Source organism: Talpa occidentalis, unplaced genomic scaffold (assembly GCF_014898055.3).
Source record: "Talpa occidentalis isolate TD23 unplaced genomic scaffold, MPIMG_talOcc4v2.1 talOcc4.7, whole genome shotgun sequence".
NCBI classification, from domain to species: domain Eukaryota; kingdom Metazoa; phylum Chordata; class Mammalia; order Eulipotyphla; family Talpidae; genus Talpa; species Talpa occidentalis.
Window position 1 is genome coordinate 131,139,874 of NW_023605083.1, and position 16,402 is coordinate 131,156,275.

The 16,402-nt window shown below is 56.7% G+C and overlaps 1 protein-coding gene across 2 annotated transcripts in view; it reads right to left on the minus strand.

Moving 5' to 3' along the window:
* The window catches only part of SDK2 (sidekick cell adhesion molecule 2), a 212,435-nt gene that overhangs the window by 85,210 nt on the left and 110,823 nt on the right, over positions 1–16,402 (minus strand). For both annotated transcript variants that reach the window (XM_037495165.2, XM_054689621.1), the window contains exon 3: positions 5,221–5,327. In XM_037495165.2, the coding sequence (XP_037351062.2) occupies positions 5,221–5,327 (107 nt within the window). The remainder of the gene's footprint in view (positions 1–5,220; positions 5,328–16,402) is intronic.

Here is a 16,402-nt window from a genome sequence, read left to right on the forward strand (position 1 = left end):
TATGTTTGTATGTGTGTATGGTTGTATGTATGCATGTTTGGATGGGTGGATGGAAAATTGGATGTGTGAAGGAAAGGATAAATGCAGGTAGCGAGGGTTGGATGGATTGATGGTTGGATAGATGTTTGGATGATGAATTGACATCTCATGGATGGATGGATGGATGGATGGATGGATGGATGGATGGATGGATGGATGGGTACTTGGATAACTTAAGGAATGGGTGGGCAGGGGGAGGATGGGATGGGTGGAGGGTGGAAGGGACAAATGGATGGATGCACAGGTGGATGAGCGGAAGGATAGTGGATGGATGAAAGGACGGAGGCTGAGGAGCCACTAAGAAGGAGTCCACTTAGTCAGACGGTGTAGGGAAAAGGCTAGAAGAATGGAGGACCCTGTGCTAACAGAGGCTGGGATCCAGGACCTTCTAGAAAACTCACTAAGACAGAAACAAATAAGGGTTTATTTACTACACTTCCTCTCTGGAATAAGTGCTTGCTAATATATGGCTATGCCTTGCAGCGCTGATCCAACTTTCTCAACAAATTCTCCAAAGCAAAGCCGTGGCCCGCAGCACAGCTGGGTGTGGCCTACAAATGACTCCTGATGTCTTTGTTATGTCTTCAAAGGGCTAGTAAAGTGTATATTACCCTTCAGAATATATTCGTTGCTCTCATTAATTTTTAAAACTTTTTTTATCGGGAAGTATGCCATGCATACAAAAGAGCAAATAGAACTTTATGCAGAGTTTGAAGAACAGAATGAACACTGAGTTCCCCACCACCCAGTGCAAGGGACAGAACACAAACCACCACGGACCCCCGCTTGTGCCTACCCCTCCCTCCCTCTCCAGGGCCACTGAATGCGGTGTCATGATGGAATTGGTTTTCTTTCTGCAATGCTATTTTTTTTGTGCAGAGTCTTTGTTGTGGCTGCCTGATGTCAGCCATGGAGCGAGCACAGGGCGCTGCGGGCTGGCTTTGCTTTCATGTTTCTCTGTCCTGCTAAGAACAGTCTCTCCAGAGCACTGGTCTAAAATTGGAATGGCTGGATTGGAGGGCGTGCACACGTGCCTTTCATGAGATAATGTCAAACCATTTTCCGAATTTGCACCAATCGATCAACGTACACTCTGCCGGCAGCCAAGAGTCGCTGCCAACACTTTGTCATGCTTGACTCTGGTTTCTGCCCAGCTGGTGAAGTGGGATGATATTTCACTGTGGTTTTGTGTTTGTTGATTATGAAAGCAATGCTTCTCCTGCAACCAGGTCACGTCATGCTCGGCCCTCAACCAGCCACGACCTCCCTTACATTCTGAGTCACACTGAAGGGCTGACCAGAGCTTGGACGCCACCTTCTGTCCCCAATGCCACCTCCCCAGCCTCAGTTCCTTCCACTCTCCACTTTGCTTACTCTGGCCAGGCCTCAGACACCCGAGTCCACCCCAGGGCCTTTGCACTTGCTGGAATGACCTGGAATGACCGCCCCCCTCTGCATGCATCTGCATGGCTCATACCCTCACTTCCTGTGAGACTCTGCTCAATGTCACCTCCTCAGAGCGACCTCGGTCACCTTAGAGTCTATATCGTATATTCTCCTTGTCACTGTGCTGCCCCCATCACCTTCCTCAGGGCAGGGACACGTGTCTGGGTTTGTCCTCAGTGCTCCGGAGAGGGCTGGGGCTCCGGGCAGCAGCAGCAGGTATTTCGTGAGGGGATAAAACATTCAGGACAAACAGGCCCTCCTGGACTGTCGCAAAGCCCCAGAATATTCCCATTCAACACTCATACTCTAAGAAAATGGGGCCCACGAGTGGCATTCGGGGGCACCAGCCGCAGCCCACATTGAGACAATGGCTTGATGTCCTCAAGGCCTGTTTTGTAGAAGGCGCAGTGGCCAGACTTCCCAGTTGGGGGGTCAGGAGGACCTTGCCGGCAGCCTGTGGGTGGGCAGGTCAGGTGTCTGGACAGGGCCTACCAGGTGAGGGCAGGGGAACCTGGGTAGGGTGAGCTCGGAGGTGCCCGCGAATCTGGGTATGGGCAACCAATAACTCGAGAGAAGCTGTGGCTTCTGGAAGGATCTCCCAACCCTCTCAGACATTCAACCCACTTCTGCATGCTAGAAATTTATGGCAACTTTCAAAGAAACACAGAAGAGATTTCGAGCGAGGACAGGACGGGCTGGGGAGGGGGCTGATGTTTTATTGACTTCCCCTTAATTGCTGTAATTAAAAACATGTAAAGAATCTTTTTGTAACGACTTTGCCATTATCATTAGTTGTTAGCACAGCTGCCTTATTAATTTCTCATTAGAACCCAATTCACAGTTCCTCTTTGGGAAGCGGGGGGGGGGGGGGGGTGCGTGGGAGCCAGGGGTGGGGCTGCCTGGTTCCCTCCAATCCCTGAGAGATCCCCAAATGCAGTGGCCCGGGAACTGGCTCCTTAGAGTCCCCAAGTCACAAGCCCCACCCTAGAAGGCAGACACCCCCATGGAGGGGAGAGGGAGGGCCTCGGAGAAGCAGCCATACCCAATCCTGGGACAGACAGGAGCGGGAGGTGTGTGGGGCACAGGTCTTGAGCCTGGGGCTGGGGCAGGTGAGGGAGCAGGCATAGCCCTGCACAGGTGGACAGAACCAGAAGGGCTGTGTTTACTCCAGGAGCCTTCCCTCTGCAGAAAGAAGGCAGCCTGCTCCCCCAACCATGCTGGCCAGGCTGGGTGCCCTTCATGCGGGTGTGTGTGCACCAATTTGATTAATCCTGGCGACAGTCGGCCAGGTAGGTACTAATACTGGCATTCTTTTACGCACAAGGAAGTGGAGGCATAGAGCAATTAAGTAACTTGCCTAAGGTCAGACAGTTAGGGAGAGCAGAGCCAGGATCTGAACCCAGGGTTCATGGCTCAACCTCTGGCATGAAGGCAGTGACTCGGGAGAAGGTGGAAGGTAGAAACCCTGGCTGTGGGATCTTGGGGTGTCCTCTAACTTTTCTGAGCCTCAGTTTCCTCGTATCCTAATCCAGCCTTCCTACCTCTCAGATCTGTCCCAGGCCCCCATGGAGGAAAGGCATTCACAGTTACACTGTGCGGGGAGGGGCTGGATTGTTCTGGAGGCTCTGATGCAGCTCCTTGAGCATCTCCTTAGGGACGTGGCTGTGGGGCCTGCACCTGTGCTTCAGGAAGTCTCAGGCAAGCCTAGGGGGTAGGGATTATTGGATGCACTTTACAGAGGAGGAGCCTGAGCTGAGTGAGGCTCAGAGAGGGTCAGTCACTTCCTCGCAGTCACACAGCAGTCAAGGGGAGAGTTAGCATCCAAACGTGGTTGGACACAAAAGCTGCCCTCCCTCAGAAGCCTCTCCTGGTGCTGGGCACCCCACAGATTGCCAGCCCTGTGAGACCCTCTCACAGCCCCCAGAGGGGTCCAGAACCCACAGAACCCCAAGTGTGAGAAGGGGGAGCTCAGGGAGGCCCACCTCAGGTCTGTGGGTGGAGGGTCAGAGTGTCTGGCAGCGTGACTTCTGCCATCTGCATCTCCCCGCCCCCCAGCTTGGGAGATCTTAGCCCCTCTCCCCACCAGGAGGACATGCCAGTAGCAAAGGCCTCTGGCCGCCTTGGGGGTGCCTCATTTGCTGGCCTGCACACAGTCCTGGTCAGGGGCTGTCCCTCAGCAGGGCTGGGGTGGGGAGGACACCTGTGGCCATGCTGGGGCAGCGTGTGCGTGAGGGGAGTTGGGTGAGGGCGGGGTCTGGCTGGGTGCGGGCACACGGGCCCAGGGCAGCCCAGGGAGGACGCCTGCGGGCCGGGACCTGCTTCCCTCTTGTTCCCCCTTAGACCAGCTGAGGCCACGCGGGGAGACAGTCATCTCAGGGGCTCTCAACTCCAGAAAGTGCCTGTGGTCACCTGCGGGCCACGGGCTTGGAGCAGACCCCACAACCCCACGTCTGTACCCCTCCTCCGGCCTGCACTGACTGGGGCCTGGACGCACGCATGGGCTGCGCCCAAGAACACACTCACGTGTGCGTCCCGTGCCCCGGGGGCCGAGGCAGACCGTGCAGACACACACGTGGGCACGGAACGGCCCCACCGGGAGGCACACAGCCCCTCACAGGCCACCCTCGGCTCCCCCTGCCTGGCTGGAGCGGCTAAGTGAGGCTCCACCGGCGTCCATGCCCGCGGGCAGCGGCCCATCCATCATTTTAATTCCCGGCTTTTTTGCTCCTCGGAGTAGGCTGAGTTGCCGTTGGTGCTGATTTATGGGGACAACCCGCCCTCCATTTCTGATTACGGTGGTTTTCCATAATTATTATAAACACTCTTGGCCTCACTTGAAATTTTCTTTTAGATTTCTCTCCCCCGTCCCTCCACAAGGCCATCTCTCTCTCTGGGCCACATCAGAGGCCAGCCCGGTGGGCTCTGGGGGAGCAGGTGGCCTTTTTGGGGTTCACTACAGCTTTGCACACTCCCAGATCCCATGATGTGACCTTTCCTCCTAAAATGCCCAGAATGGGAACGGGACAGCCCGCCGCGGGCCTCACGCCCGGCACGAGCAGCTGATTTAGGGTGCGAGACACAGGGGACCCTGAGTTGCAGGGGGTGGGGGTGGCAGTTCTCAGAAGCTGCCCTGCCCTCTTCCACTGGGAGGACGGCCTCCTGGGGTTGCTGGCATGGGGGAGAAGGCTGTTAACCCCCAAAGCTCAGCCACTGTCCTCTGCCCACCCGGCCCTCCTGGGAACACACTTGTCATCTCCTCTCCCTCCTAGAACCCTGGTTCCCACCAGGAGGCATCTCTCCATACCCCCTAAGAATTGTAGGGACCCCCCACACTTATTGCTCCAGGGCGCAGTGTGTGGGAGGATGGAAAAGTTAAGGTGATGGGGCCCAAGACATCTGCTCCTTGGAGAGGTTTGGGGGGGCTTTGATGAAGACCCCGCAAGCTTGGGGCCAGCCCCAGGGAAGGCTCTCCAGGCAGGTGGCGGCCTTCCCTCCCCTTTTAAAACAGTGTCTGGTCCCATTTAACTCAGAGTCAGCAGGTGTGTCCCCCCGCCACCTTGTGGGACCTTGGTCCTATTAGTGAGGCTCAATGCACACGAGGCAAGCCAGGGAGATGGGAGGGGTCACTGCCAGCCTGGAAGACTGCTGGGGGGTTCAGCTGCCCAGAACCTGGCTGGAATGAGGACACGCGGACCCTCACGGCCTCCCGCCCCACCTGCCGAGCCCGGTACTCACAGGCCACCTGGACCTCCGTCTGCCGCTGCAGCAGAGCGCCCATCCTGTTCCGCACGATGCAGCGGTAGAAGCCGGCGTGGGTGCGGTCCAGGCTGGTGATCATGTACCTGAGGGGCAGATGAGACAGCCATGAATGAGGGAAGCAGCCGAAGGATGCAGAGGTCGGGGGACCGAGGGCAGAGGTCGCCAGGTCACCTTGAGGATGGGAGGTCAGGGAGGTCAGGTCTCTCTGGCCGAGTCATGGAATCACAAACAGGCCCTGAGCAATAGGGGGTCCCTCCCAAAGGCAGCGAGACCTGTGCTCAGGGGCCCAGGAAGCAGCCTGTGCCTTCTGAGAACAGCGGTGCTGTGCCAGCGTCGGCCCAACCTTAAGTTGCAGACAACTCTGCTGCAGCTTCTTGGAGGGACCCCACGTGACCTGCCCAGCAGGGGGGCTGCTTTCCCCAGGTGTGGCTTAGGGGCCAGGAGCTCTGACATGAGGCACTGACCCTTGGGAGCCCTTCTGGGGGCCTATGATCTGTGCTGGGGCAGCAGAAGCTGGGGGTGGGGACAGCAGCTGGAGAGCAGAGGCTCCCCTGGCTGGGAGGCAGTGGGAGGCCCAAGGTCTGGTGAGCTTCACAGGGAGACTTGGGGGGCTGTGCTCTGTGATATGGAGAGATGAGTTCCCCTCACCTTTCTCCTGCAAATGGACAGCCCGGCAGGGACCTCAGGGGGTCAGAACATCTCTGTCCATCCCGCATGTCCTAGGGTTTTCCCAGTAGATTTGCCAACAGGTTCTTTGCTGCCAGCGGCCAGGTTATGCCAGGCTGGCATGAGTGACCTTATTCCCAGGAGTTGCTAGTTTTATTTTCCACGAGTTCTGATCAGAAATCATCACCATCGCCACCGTCTTCATCTCAGAATGATGAATCAACAATGGCCACCTTCCAGCACCCTCTGTGTGTCCAAAGCTGGACAGGGCGCCGGGACACATTTCTCTGTTTCACAAAGCGGTCCCAGGCGGCTGGGCACCACCGAGCGGTGACACTTGAAGAAGCAGAAGACGATCCACCTTTTCCTTCGCTAAGTGAGGTCATTAAAACCAACCAGCCAAAACGCACCAAACAATCAAGCAATAAAAACACGAAAAAAAGATATTATTAAAAAGTACCAGGCGGGGAGAGAAAAGTAAATAGAAATGGTCAGCATTTTATTAAAAAAGGTCCTTTTTGAGATCATAAAAAAGAATCATAATGTCCACAAAAAAGCCATTTTTACAAATGTTACACTTAAATTTCCTGCAAGGCCTGCAACGTCGACGTTGTTTTCCTCATTTTATGGGCGCAGATGCGGCCCAGCGCGGGCTGGTGTCTGAGTGCCTCTCACTTAATCTCCGTGATGTTCCCAGGGAGGGGGGCTGCTCAGCACCTCCGTTTTGGAGGTCAGAAAAGCCGGGTTCAGAAATACCCCAGCACTGACCTGTGGTCTCACAGGTGCTAGGAGGTAAGAGGCTGCGGTGCCACTGGGCCCTCTTGGCCCCAAACCTGCCTGTGACCAGTTCCACATGGAGACAGTGTCCCTGGGATCCCTCCGGCCCAGACTCACAGGCGGATGCTCCCCAGCTTCGTCCACCGCCCCTCCAGCTCTTCAGCTTCACCCAGGGCCTGGGGCTGTCTGAGCTTCTTATCTCTGCTACCGGCTGCAGCTCATTTGCCCCTTTCTTGGGATGATGATGGGGAGACAGCAGGAGCCCCCACTCTGTCGAACTTCCAGCCCCCTCCCTCCCTCTTGCTTCTTGCAAGACAGCTTTGGGGAAGCTTTGGGTTGACCTGAGAGGAAGATGAAAGGATAGCCTGGCTCGAAAAGCTCTCTCCCTTTGCAAATGGAATCAGATATTATTAAAAAGCGCCATGGAAGGGAAAATCAACAGAAATGGACAATAAACTCAGAGAAAGTGGCTCAACCTCTATCACGATGAAAGACGGTCCAGTGGAAACAAGACAACAACACATAGCGGAGTGCTGAGTGTTCTCTGTTTGATGCACCCAGTGTCAGTGGGGATCAAGGAGGCGGGAGGTGGGCCCTTGGGTCCTGGCAGTGTAAATCCACCCAGTGTCAGGGCAGGATCTATCAAAATTAGAATATTCTAGCCTTTTGACCCAGAGGCTGTCCTCCTGGAAATTGGCTTTTCTCAATATATGGCAATAACGTGGCTATAGTCTGGCACACAAGCCGTGGCACCGAGGGGGGTCTGGAGCGGCAGGATGAACAAAAGGTGGGGAGCAAGCTGAACGCCCATCAGAAGGAAAGGAATGGCGCTGTGGCCATGGAAAGAACAAGAACATCTGTCTGGGAGGAGAGAGGGCACAGAGGGTGGGAAGGAAGAGAGGAGGTATTTATGGGAATTAAACCAGGAAGCCAGGAGCTCAACAGCATCAGGATGAGTGTCAGGGACTCTTTCCCGAATACAGACCACCAGGCCCTCAGGTTTATTGAGGTCAATTGAGGTCAATTGGCTGATTAAAAATAATTTCAGTTTGGGCTAGAAAAATAAAAGTTCATGGGCCTCCCTGGTGGCACAGGCGGTTGAGTACAGCACTGTGAAGCTGTCCACAGCCTCTGCAGTGCAGGTTCGATCCCCGCTGGCCACGGAGATACCCACATGGCGCGGCAGACCTCTCCTATCTCACCCGCTGCTCCCCTCAGCAGTGTACTTCTGTCAGTCTGCCTGTTCTGTTCTCCACTCTGTCTTGGGTGAATCCTCTCACCCTTCCACACATCTGGCCTGTACCCTGGCTCTTGTATACAAATAAATAAATCTTTAAAAAGAAAAGAAAGAAAAAATCATTCAAATGACCTGATACCAAGTGGGTAAATGGAAATAGTGTGTGTGTGTACACAAGCATGGGCACGTGTGTGTGTGTGAACATGTACACATATTATCACACACATAATCGCAAATCACTCTGGCATCTGCAGAACATTTTTTTGAATGGATACTCCAGAAATATTATCTCCCTTTTGGGAGAGATAGTTGGGGTGGGGAGGGAGAGAAACCTCTACTTTTCGATTTTATGTCTTTCGATGCCATCCGAATGTGCTTTATTGTATGCATATATTGCTTTTATTTTAAGGATAAAATTAAAAAATGCACATTGAGTATATAATTTAAGTACACATGATAGAAAAGACACTGGGGACTCGTTGGATTTGGGTTTGTTTGCTAATGTGTGGTGAAATTTGAACCTTAATAAAAAATTTCAGCAGAAGGCCCAGGTCCTTTGGCTTCAGCCAGGAGCCCCCAGGCCTTGCTGGGCCTCTGAGGAAGGCCGGCCGGCTGCAGGCTGCCCCTCCCGGAGGACAGCAGGGGAGGGTCGCTGCTGGCTACCTCAGTGCATCATGCCAGAGGTTGCAGGCCTGGCTCCTTGGCCCCACAGAGCAGAGCCGCTGAGGCCCTCTTGCTCCTCCAGGCTCCCCCTCCTCCTTTCTCTGATACTCCTGCCTGGGGGACTTAATTCTGGCTTGTAGGCAACATTATTTAAAGTAACAGTTCCGCCCACTGCCTTTTCCACCAGGGAAACCCGCTTCACTCCACCCAAATTGCCTCTCTCATCTCCCCGCCTCCCAGGCTGGTGAAAGAGGCAGTTGGCCAGCAGCTGGGTTTGCAAATTCAGAGCTGCGAGCTTCCCTGATGATGATGACAGCCGCCCTCATTATCCCGCAGTGCTCCCTCGGGCCCTCAGGACTTCCAGCCAGGGCTCTGCCACCCCACCCGCCTGTGGCCTCGACCCTGCCAGGACTGAGGGAGACCAGCCCCTCCAGATTCCCATTAGGCACAGGGGGTGGGGGGGTCAGCACCCTGCAAGTGAGCTGGGCCTGCACCTGAGGAAGCTGATGTCGGGGCTCCTGAGTCCACCCTGCTCAGATTTCGGCCAGACTTTGTGTCTTCTGGGCAAGTTCGGGACCCTGGCAAACCTCGATTTTCCCATCTGTGCAAGGGGGACAGCGAGAGCTGTCTTGGAGGGGAGCCACGAGAAGCCCTGGCACGTGGTAGGGACAACACAAGCACTTGTCAAATTAGGGAGCAAATGCAGGAGTGGGCGGTACAAGGGAGAGGTTCAGAGAGGACAAGGAGGCAAGGCAGGAACTTCTCAAAGTGGGGGCCCCTTAAGGGCTGCACGCAGTGCCTGGCCTGGTCAATTCTTTAGCGTCCCCATGGACCTGACCCCCAACTGTGCCCAGCCACCAATGCAGGAGCTGCAAGCTCCCTGCATTCCACTGCTTTTTGACAGAGGGACCCCACATCAGCCCCTGGGGTACCAGCAAAGACGGTGTCCTCAGGGACACTGGGGATACCAAGGGAATGCCAGATCCTCTTCCAAAGGCCACCCTCCTCAGCTCTCGACCCCAGCGACCTCTCACCAAGCTGACCTTCCAGGTGTGCACCCTCCAGGTGGAGCAGCCTGAGCCTGGCTGCTGGGGGTGGAAGACAGTGATGGGGGCGGCGCTCATCACCACCTGATGAGGATGAGTCACGGGTATCACCAGGGGCCTGTGAACACCTGGATTCACCCAACCCCGGGCCCCCTCTCCCCACAAAGGACTGCTTATATATTGACTGATTATAGGAAAACCACTCACAAGCTGCGAAATTTAAAGAGCAAAAGGGACAGAGTGAATAGCTCTCCCCTGCCTGCCCCAGCTGCGCGTCCTGCCGGCTCCCAACACACAGAAGCGGAAGCGGGAAGCTCTGTTCCTAGTTTCTCAAGTGTCTTTTCAAAATTTCCATATGCAAATACAAATTCACAACTCCAGCCACTGATTTTAAGCAGGAGACTCCGCCTCTGGTGCTCACCCTTCTGCTCCTGGCTTCGTGCATGTGACAAGATGTCACAGCGATCTTTCCTCGCCACCTGGAACATCCCTGCCCGTCTGAAGGCTGCAGAGCAGTGAGGAGTCTCCTGCGTGGAGGGATGTTTGCCTTCTCCCCTTAGAAGACCAAAGGGAGTGGGCGTGGAGCACTGGGGTGGAAGGTGGGGGGTGGGGTGGGGTGGGGTGTAGAGCCAGGGCGTAAAGCAAGGAAGACACAGCAAGAACCCACTGTTTTCTCTGCCCCATTCCAGAGGGTCCTGGTTAAGCCAGTAGGACCTGCAAGCGCCCTGGATCCACTGCTTGGGGTGAAGGGCACCGGACGATCGTGCGGATAATTGGATTTTTAGAGACAGGAGATGAGCAGGGGAGAAAAGAACCACCTAACAAGGTGGCATCTTCCAACGCACGGCAAACACGCAGTGCCCTTTTGGGTTCGAGTCCTTGAGTGTCACAGTTGATATTTAAGATGATTCTTACTCGCATTAAATAAGATATTTCAATTCCACGAAGCTGTCAGGAGCTGATGCGGACACCAGAAATAATAGGCACACTCTCCTTGTATTGTCCTCGTTAATAAATCAGATGTCTGTGGTACACACAGCGACGCTCGCTTGGAGAAAGGGTGCATGGGTACACACACATGTACATGCATGCACACAGGTGCACACCTACTCAACACACACAATTGTGCACACCCCTGCGCATGCACACATGTACAATGAGCACACATCCACTCTTACCCACATGCTTGCACACACCCACATGCACACCCGTGCGGTCGTGTGTGTACACACTCATGCAAGCATGCCTGTGCACACATGTACATTTGCAATGTACTCATCCACTCTTATCCACACTCTTACACACTCACAGGAATGCACATCCATGCACACTGTTGTATGCAAACTTGTGTCAAACTCCCAGGGTGGACACACGTCTATGGCCTCTCCCATCCGAGCTCACCCCAGGCACACCCACATCCTTCCTGCTCAACACAGGCTCCTCCTACTCTCCCTCTCATGCTGAGGCACAGACACCAGGCACCCATGGGTGTCCTCATTTAGATGCACTTGGGAGAGACCTGTCCACTCTCAGACACACCCAAAGCACCTGTGCCCTCCCCACCCAAAGCACATTTCCAGGTCCAGATGGTTCTTGGGGACAGAGACTTTTGAAACACTGACCCGTTGGCCAGTCCTAGGACTTTCTTTCCAAAGGCCCTGTTGTGGGGAGGGAGGGGGTAGGAGGAAAGGGAAGCAAGGAGGTATGAGGGGAACAGACCCCCAGCCCGGCCCCCTCGCAGTCTGTGGCTGAGGCCTCGCACCACCAGACCTATATCTCAGGTGAACTGCTCAGTTTAAGGAGTCCCTGGGGCTCCAAGCGCAGAGCAGCACGCAGGGAGGTGGATCTAGGACAGGCGCCGGGCGAGGCTGGGGCACAGGGCCAGCGAGGGGAGGTGGGGACTTAGGTTTCGGAAGTGACAGCTCCAGGTGGGGACGAGAGCAGGATGCGGCCAACTTGTTCCTCAGTTTCCCCATCTGATGAGCTTCTGCTGAGGAGCCGACCTTGGTCCCGAAGGACAATGTCTTGAGAACAGGGGTCTCTGCCCTCCCCCTAGTCCTGGCTGCCCAGACAAGCACCAGGCACCCCGACAAGCACAGGACGGTCAGCCCGGGAGCCCCACGGGCACTGTGGGCAAGCCGGGGTGGCTGCCGTGTGGAGGAGGAGGAACCCCAGCCAGGGCTGGGGGCTGACAGCGCCACAAGCCATTCTCCACGAGCCTTCAGGCTCACCCACCCACACCTCGTCTCACAACTTCCCTTTCCCTTTCAGACAAGCCTCCTTCCCAATAATAAGCCAGCAGCTACAACCCTCCCACACCCACATCCAAGGCTGCAGGCCTTTCCCAGGCAGAGCGCCGTATTTACCCTAGTATCGACGCCTCTCCTGGCAGTGAACGTGCAGCCCCCTCTATGGGGCACCTCCCTTTTATCAAGTGTCTCTAATCACGTTCTGGAGTTTTGTCCCAAGCTGTTCCCCTCTGCTGCCCTGTGGTTTTTCACAGTGTGATTTTGCACGGAGTGAAGCTTACAAAGGAGGGTAGCAGGCCACAGCCGACCTCCAGCAAGGCGCAGGCACCCAGGCAGCCACTCAAGAAAGGTGTCCTCAGGGGTGAAGCGTCACTACTAACTGCTCGTCCTGGACGGGGGAGCCACAGCATGCCTGCCCGGGCCAGGCCGTGCGTGGGGGTGACAGCTGTGGCAGTAACAGAGGCTGCGGCCCCAGGGACTGTGGTCCCACCAGCCCCTCACACAGTGCAGCCCTGCTCTGCTTAGAGACGCCCTGGCCCAGCTTCCCTTCCATGCCTTCTGTGTCTCTCTGCTGTCACCACCCCCAGGACACACCGCGGCCCTGGAGGCTGCAGGGAAGGAGTTAAGCACCAGCCTCACATATCGAAGCCCAGGAGCCAGGGAACTAGAACCTGTTCCTCTCAAGCAGGAAGGGCTTGCAATGTCCCTTCAATTACTATGAAGGAGGATGGCTAATACTGAGGGGGTGGGGTGCACGTGTGGGAGCATTAACTATGTGTGTGTGTGTGTGTGTGTGTGTGTGGAAGCACCAGGTGGCACTCGCTGCCCAGTGATGGGGTGAGCCCTGCCAAGCTCTGCCCAGCTGGCCTGTGCTTCCTGCCCGCTGAGCCCCGCTGCCTGTTCCTCACCAGGCTTGGACTCCCCAGGCCAGATGTTTGTGGGATTAATGAATGTTGGTAAAGGGGAGGGGGAAGCTGCGGGGTGGTGGAAGAAGCCACTGGCTCTCTGGGCTGCCCCCAGCTTCCCAGGGCAGGTCAGGCTGGCTGAAGCTGGAAAGGGGCCTCCTTTGCCATCGCACATACTGTGGGCAGCTCCCCGGGCAGGTGGAGGGGTGCAGGCGCGTGCCCATTGGCCTGGGGTCATACTGATAGCTGAGTGTCCTCTGCCTAAGACAAGGCTTCAGTGGTTTTTGTGTTTCTCCTCCCCCAGACACCGGTCCAGGCCCCAGGCGGGGAGGGCTCCCTGACCCCCAGCTCCTGGCTCTAGGGTATCTCCTCCTTGGCCACCCTTCCACTGAGGGCAGAAAACACACACCAGCAACTTCTCGCGGCCAGCGCAGCACTGGGGACTTTGGAGGCAAATGCTCGAGGGTTTGGCGGGAAATGGTGGCGCTGCAGGGGCCTGGGCTGTGTATGTCACTTGCTGTGTGACCTTGGGCACGTGGCCTAATCGCTCTGTGCCCCACTGCCCCATCTATAAAATAAAAGGGGTACTAGTTATAATAATAATAGAGCTCTACAAACCAGGCAGTTCTCAGCACTTCACACATGAAACACATTTACTCCTCATTAGTCTGTGGGGTCAGAATTAAGGTCGGGATTCATTTTATCCAAATTCGGCAGACTCCGATGAGGAAACCATGGCCCAGAGAGGTTAAGTAACTTGCCCAGAATCACACAGCCAGAGGAGCCCGAGGACGCTGCCTCTAGCTCTGGGCTGCCAGTCACCACACCACTGTGCCTGCCTGCGGGCCGCGAGGTGAGAGGAGAGGACTCTGGACGAGCCAGCGCCTGGCGTGAGGAGGCGGGAGATAAGCGCGCGCTGAGTTACCTGCCACCAGGACCATGCATGCCATTTCCGCGATTTGCTTCATTTGCCCCATTTGCCCTGCGAGAGGGACAGCTGCCCTCACTCCCCACGCTGGGCTCAGCTCCCCCCCCCCAAGTCCTGGCCCAGTCAGCCAGCCTGGGGAGCAGAGGGGGTGCTCCAGGGCCAGGAGCTGCGGACAGCGGCTGCCCCGAGCCCCGGGGCCCCTGGGCCGACTGCCCTCCCCGCACACCTGAGCATCTGCCCCCATCCTCAGCAGCTGCCCCAGGAACAGCCCACCCGCCTGGCCTCTCTGGCCTCCGTCTGGCATGATGGCCTCCAGCCCTGCCTCTCTCTTTGGGTTTTCTAGTCACCCTCGGAGGTGACTCCAGAGACACTTGAGGAGGGAGCCAGATCAGAACTGCGTTAATGAGGCCCTGGGGACCGGCCTGTGAGCTGCCCTCGGATAAGGGGCTGGGAGCGGTTGCCAGGCGCCGGCGGGGCCTGGGTGACAGTTCCAGGTGGAGGAGGACGCCCCGACACTGCAGCGGCAACACCATCAGCACGTGGCATCTGTTCCCTATGACCCCCCACCCCCGACCCGGGTTAGTTTGTTGACTTGCTTTCACCTGTAGAATGTGGTGGAACATTCTGGAGCCCAGGTCTCGGAGCCCTGAGCTTCTATGTGGGTCTCTCAGAGCACTGGGCCACAAAGGACAACAAACTAGAGGCCCCAGCCAAGGCCTGCCCGGCCACTTGGAGAGAGCATCCAGGAAGACCACAGGTTGTGGGTGTGGGGCCCCTGAAGCCTGGGCTGGTTTTCCAGGCAGGAACTGGGGGGCGGGGGAGTGACCAGAGGCTGTGGCAAGGCCCTGCTCTGTATGTCCCCAGGAATAGCTGCTGAGGCTGACGGCCCAGACATGCTGTGGGCTGCCCCCCACCCCGACGTTTCTTTCTTAATGACGAGTCCCCATTCTGCAGGACGAAGGGTCTTTCGGTCCCCATACCCTCCCTCTCCATGCGCACACAGCCCCAAACTTTCCGTATCTCCCAGCCCAAAGAGGCTGCCAGCTGGAGCCGAAACCCTACTCCAGCCCCCTCCTGCTCTTCCAGCACACTCCAAGGGAGCTCTGAAGCCCTAGGGGAACAGGTAGGCAGTTTGAAGTTATAGAACGTGCACCCCAGCAGAGAGCAGAAAAGTGGGGTGCAGCAGACTCCTCTTGGGAGGCCAGACAGGGCAGAGACCATCTGCACCCTCCTCTGCAGATGGCAGAGACCATCTGCACCTACTTTGAGACAGCCCATGAGCAGACCTGAGGGAGGACTTTAAGCCTCAGGGACAGGGGATGCAGCAATCGAGCATGAAGCAGCCCCAGGAAGCAGGGGTCAGTCCCGACTCCCTGGCGTCCATCCACACCATTTGCCTGCCCGAGTGCCTGAGTCAAGATCTAACTAGTTTCTGGGTCTTGGCTGACAGCCAAGTTGGGGAGGGGGATGCAGGCAGATCTGGGTGGAGAGGAGCAGAGAGGAAGGCTCTCCGGGCAAGCTGGGCTCTCCAGTGCAGCTGTGTGCAGAGAGAAAATGAACATCTTACTTCCACACACCAGACTAGCCCAGATCAAAGACATATGTGCCTGGGATGGGGACCGCCTCTCCGCCTGCAGGGACCTGGGGCCAGGCCGCCTCCACCACGCCCATCTCTCTGCACTGGATGCCTCCGGGATTCAAGCCAAATTCGAAGATGTCAGTTTCAGGTGGTGAACGACCAAGCCCTTCTGGATTTGCATGCTAAGTTTCCTTGCGTGAAATAAATAGCCCTCTCTATCAGCAAAACGCTTTCCTTGGGAGGCGTTAATGAAAGGTACCTCATCTGCATGTTCTGTTCTGCACTCCTGGGACCCGGCGCCTGCAGGGCCTGTCCAGGGCTGCCAGTCCTTGGGAAGCTGGGGAGGGGGGAAGTGTGGGGGGGTGGTGTGGCTGGGATGTGCACCCCTGTGTGTTCTAGACCTGTCCTCGCGGTGCGGTATGGGAGGGCGCAAGCTCCCTCTCCAGCCCCTGGGTCTGGATTCCAGTTCTGACACTCACATCTCGGCGGAGGAGGGTGGGGGTGGTGATTTTCCTCCCAAGCCCACAGCGTCCCAGCTCCGGGACAGAGGATGTGGCCTGGACACCATCCTGGGGACAAGGGCCCCTCTCAAGGCCCTGGGCGCCCCCCAGTCCGGGTCCAGCAAGGTGCCACCTGCCAGCTTCCTGGGAGAGGGGCCACTTCCTCCTCAAGCCAGGACCCATTAGTGAGAGGGTGAGGAAACAGGTTGCTATGGAAACCCAGCCTGCCAATGTTTTAGAGACTTTGGCTTCTTTTTCCTCCTTTCCCCTTGCATTTTGAACTTATTTGTCTTAATTGACATCATTATCGCAACGTCAACCCGAGGCCCAGGGAGTCAGCTGTGTCCCTCTCCGCCCACTGTCTGCCTGACCCTCTGGGGTGCTCCCTGTTGCTCCCTCTTGCCCTCCCTCCCATCCGCCTCTCCTGTCACTCACTAGCAAACCCCAGGGGACAGCTGGCCCTCAGGTACAGGAAGATCCTACCCTACAGCTGGGGGAGGCCTCCACCCCAGGGAGGGGGATGGCTAGGCTTAGGGACTCCAGTATTTGGGGGCACCATGGGGACTGGGTCAGGGCAACTATAGGCAATGGCAGCCCCACCCACACTG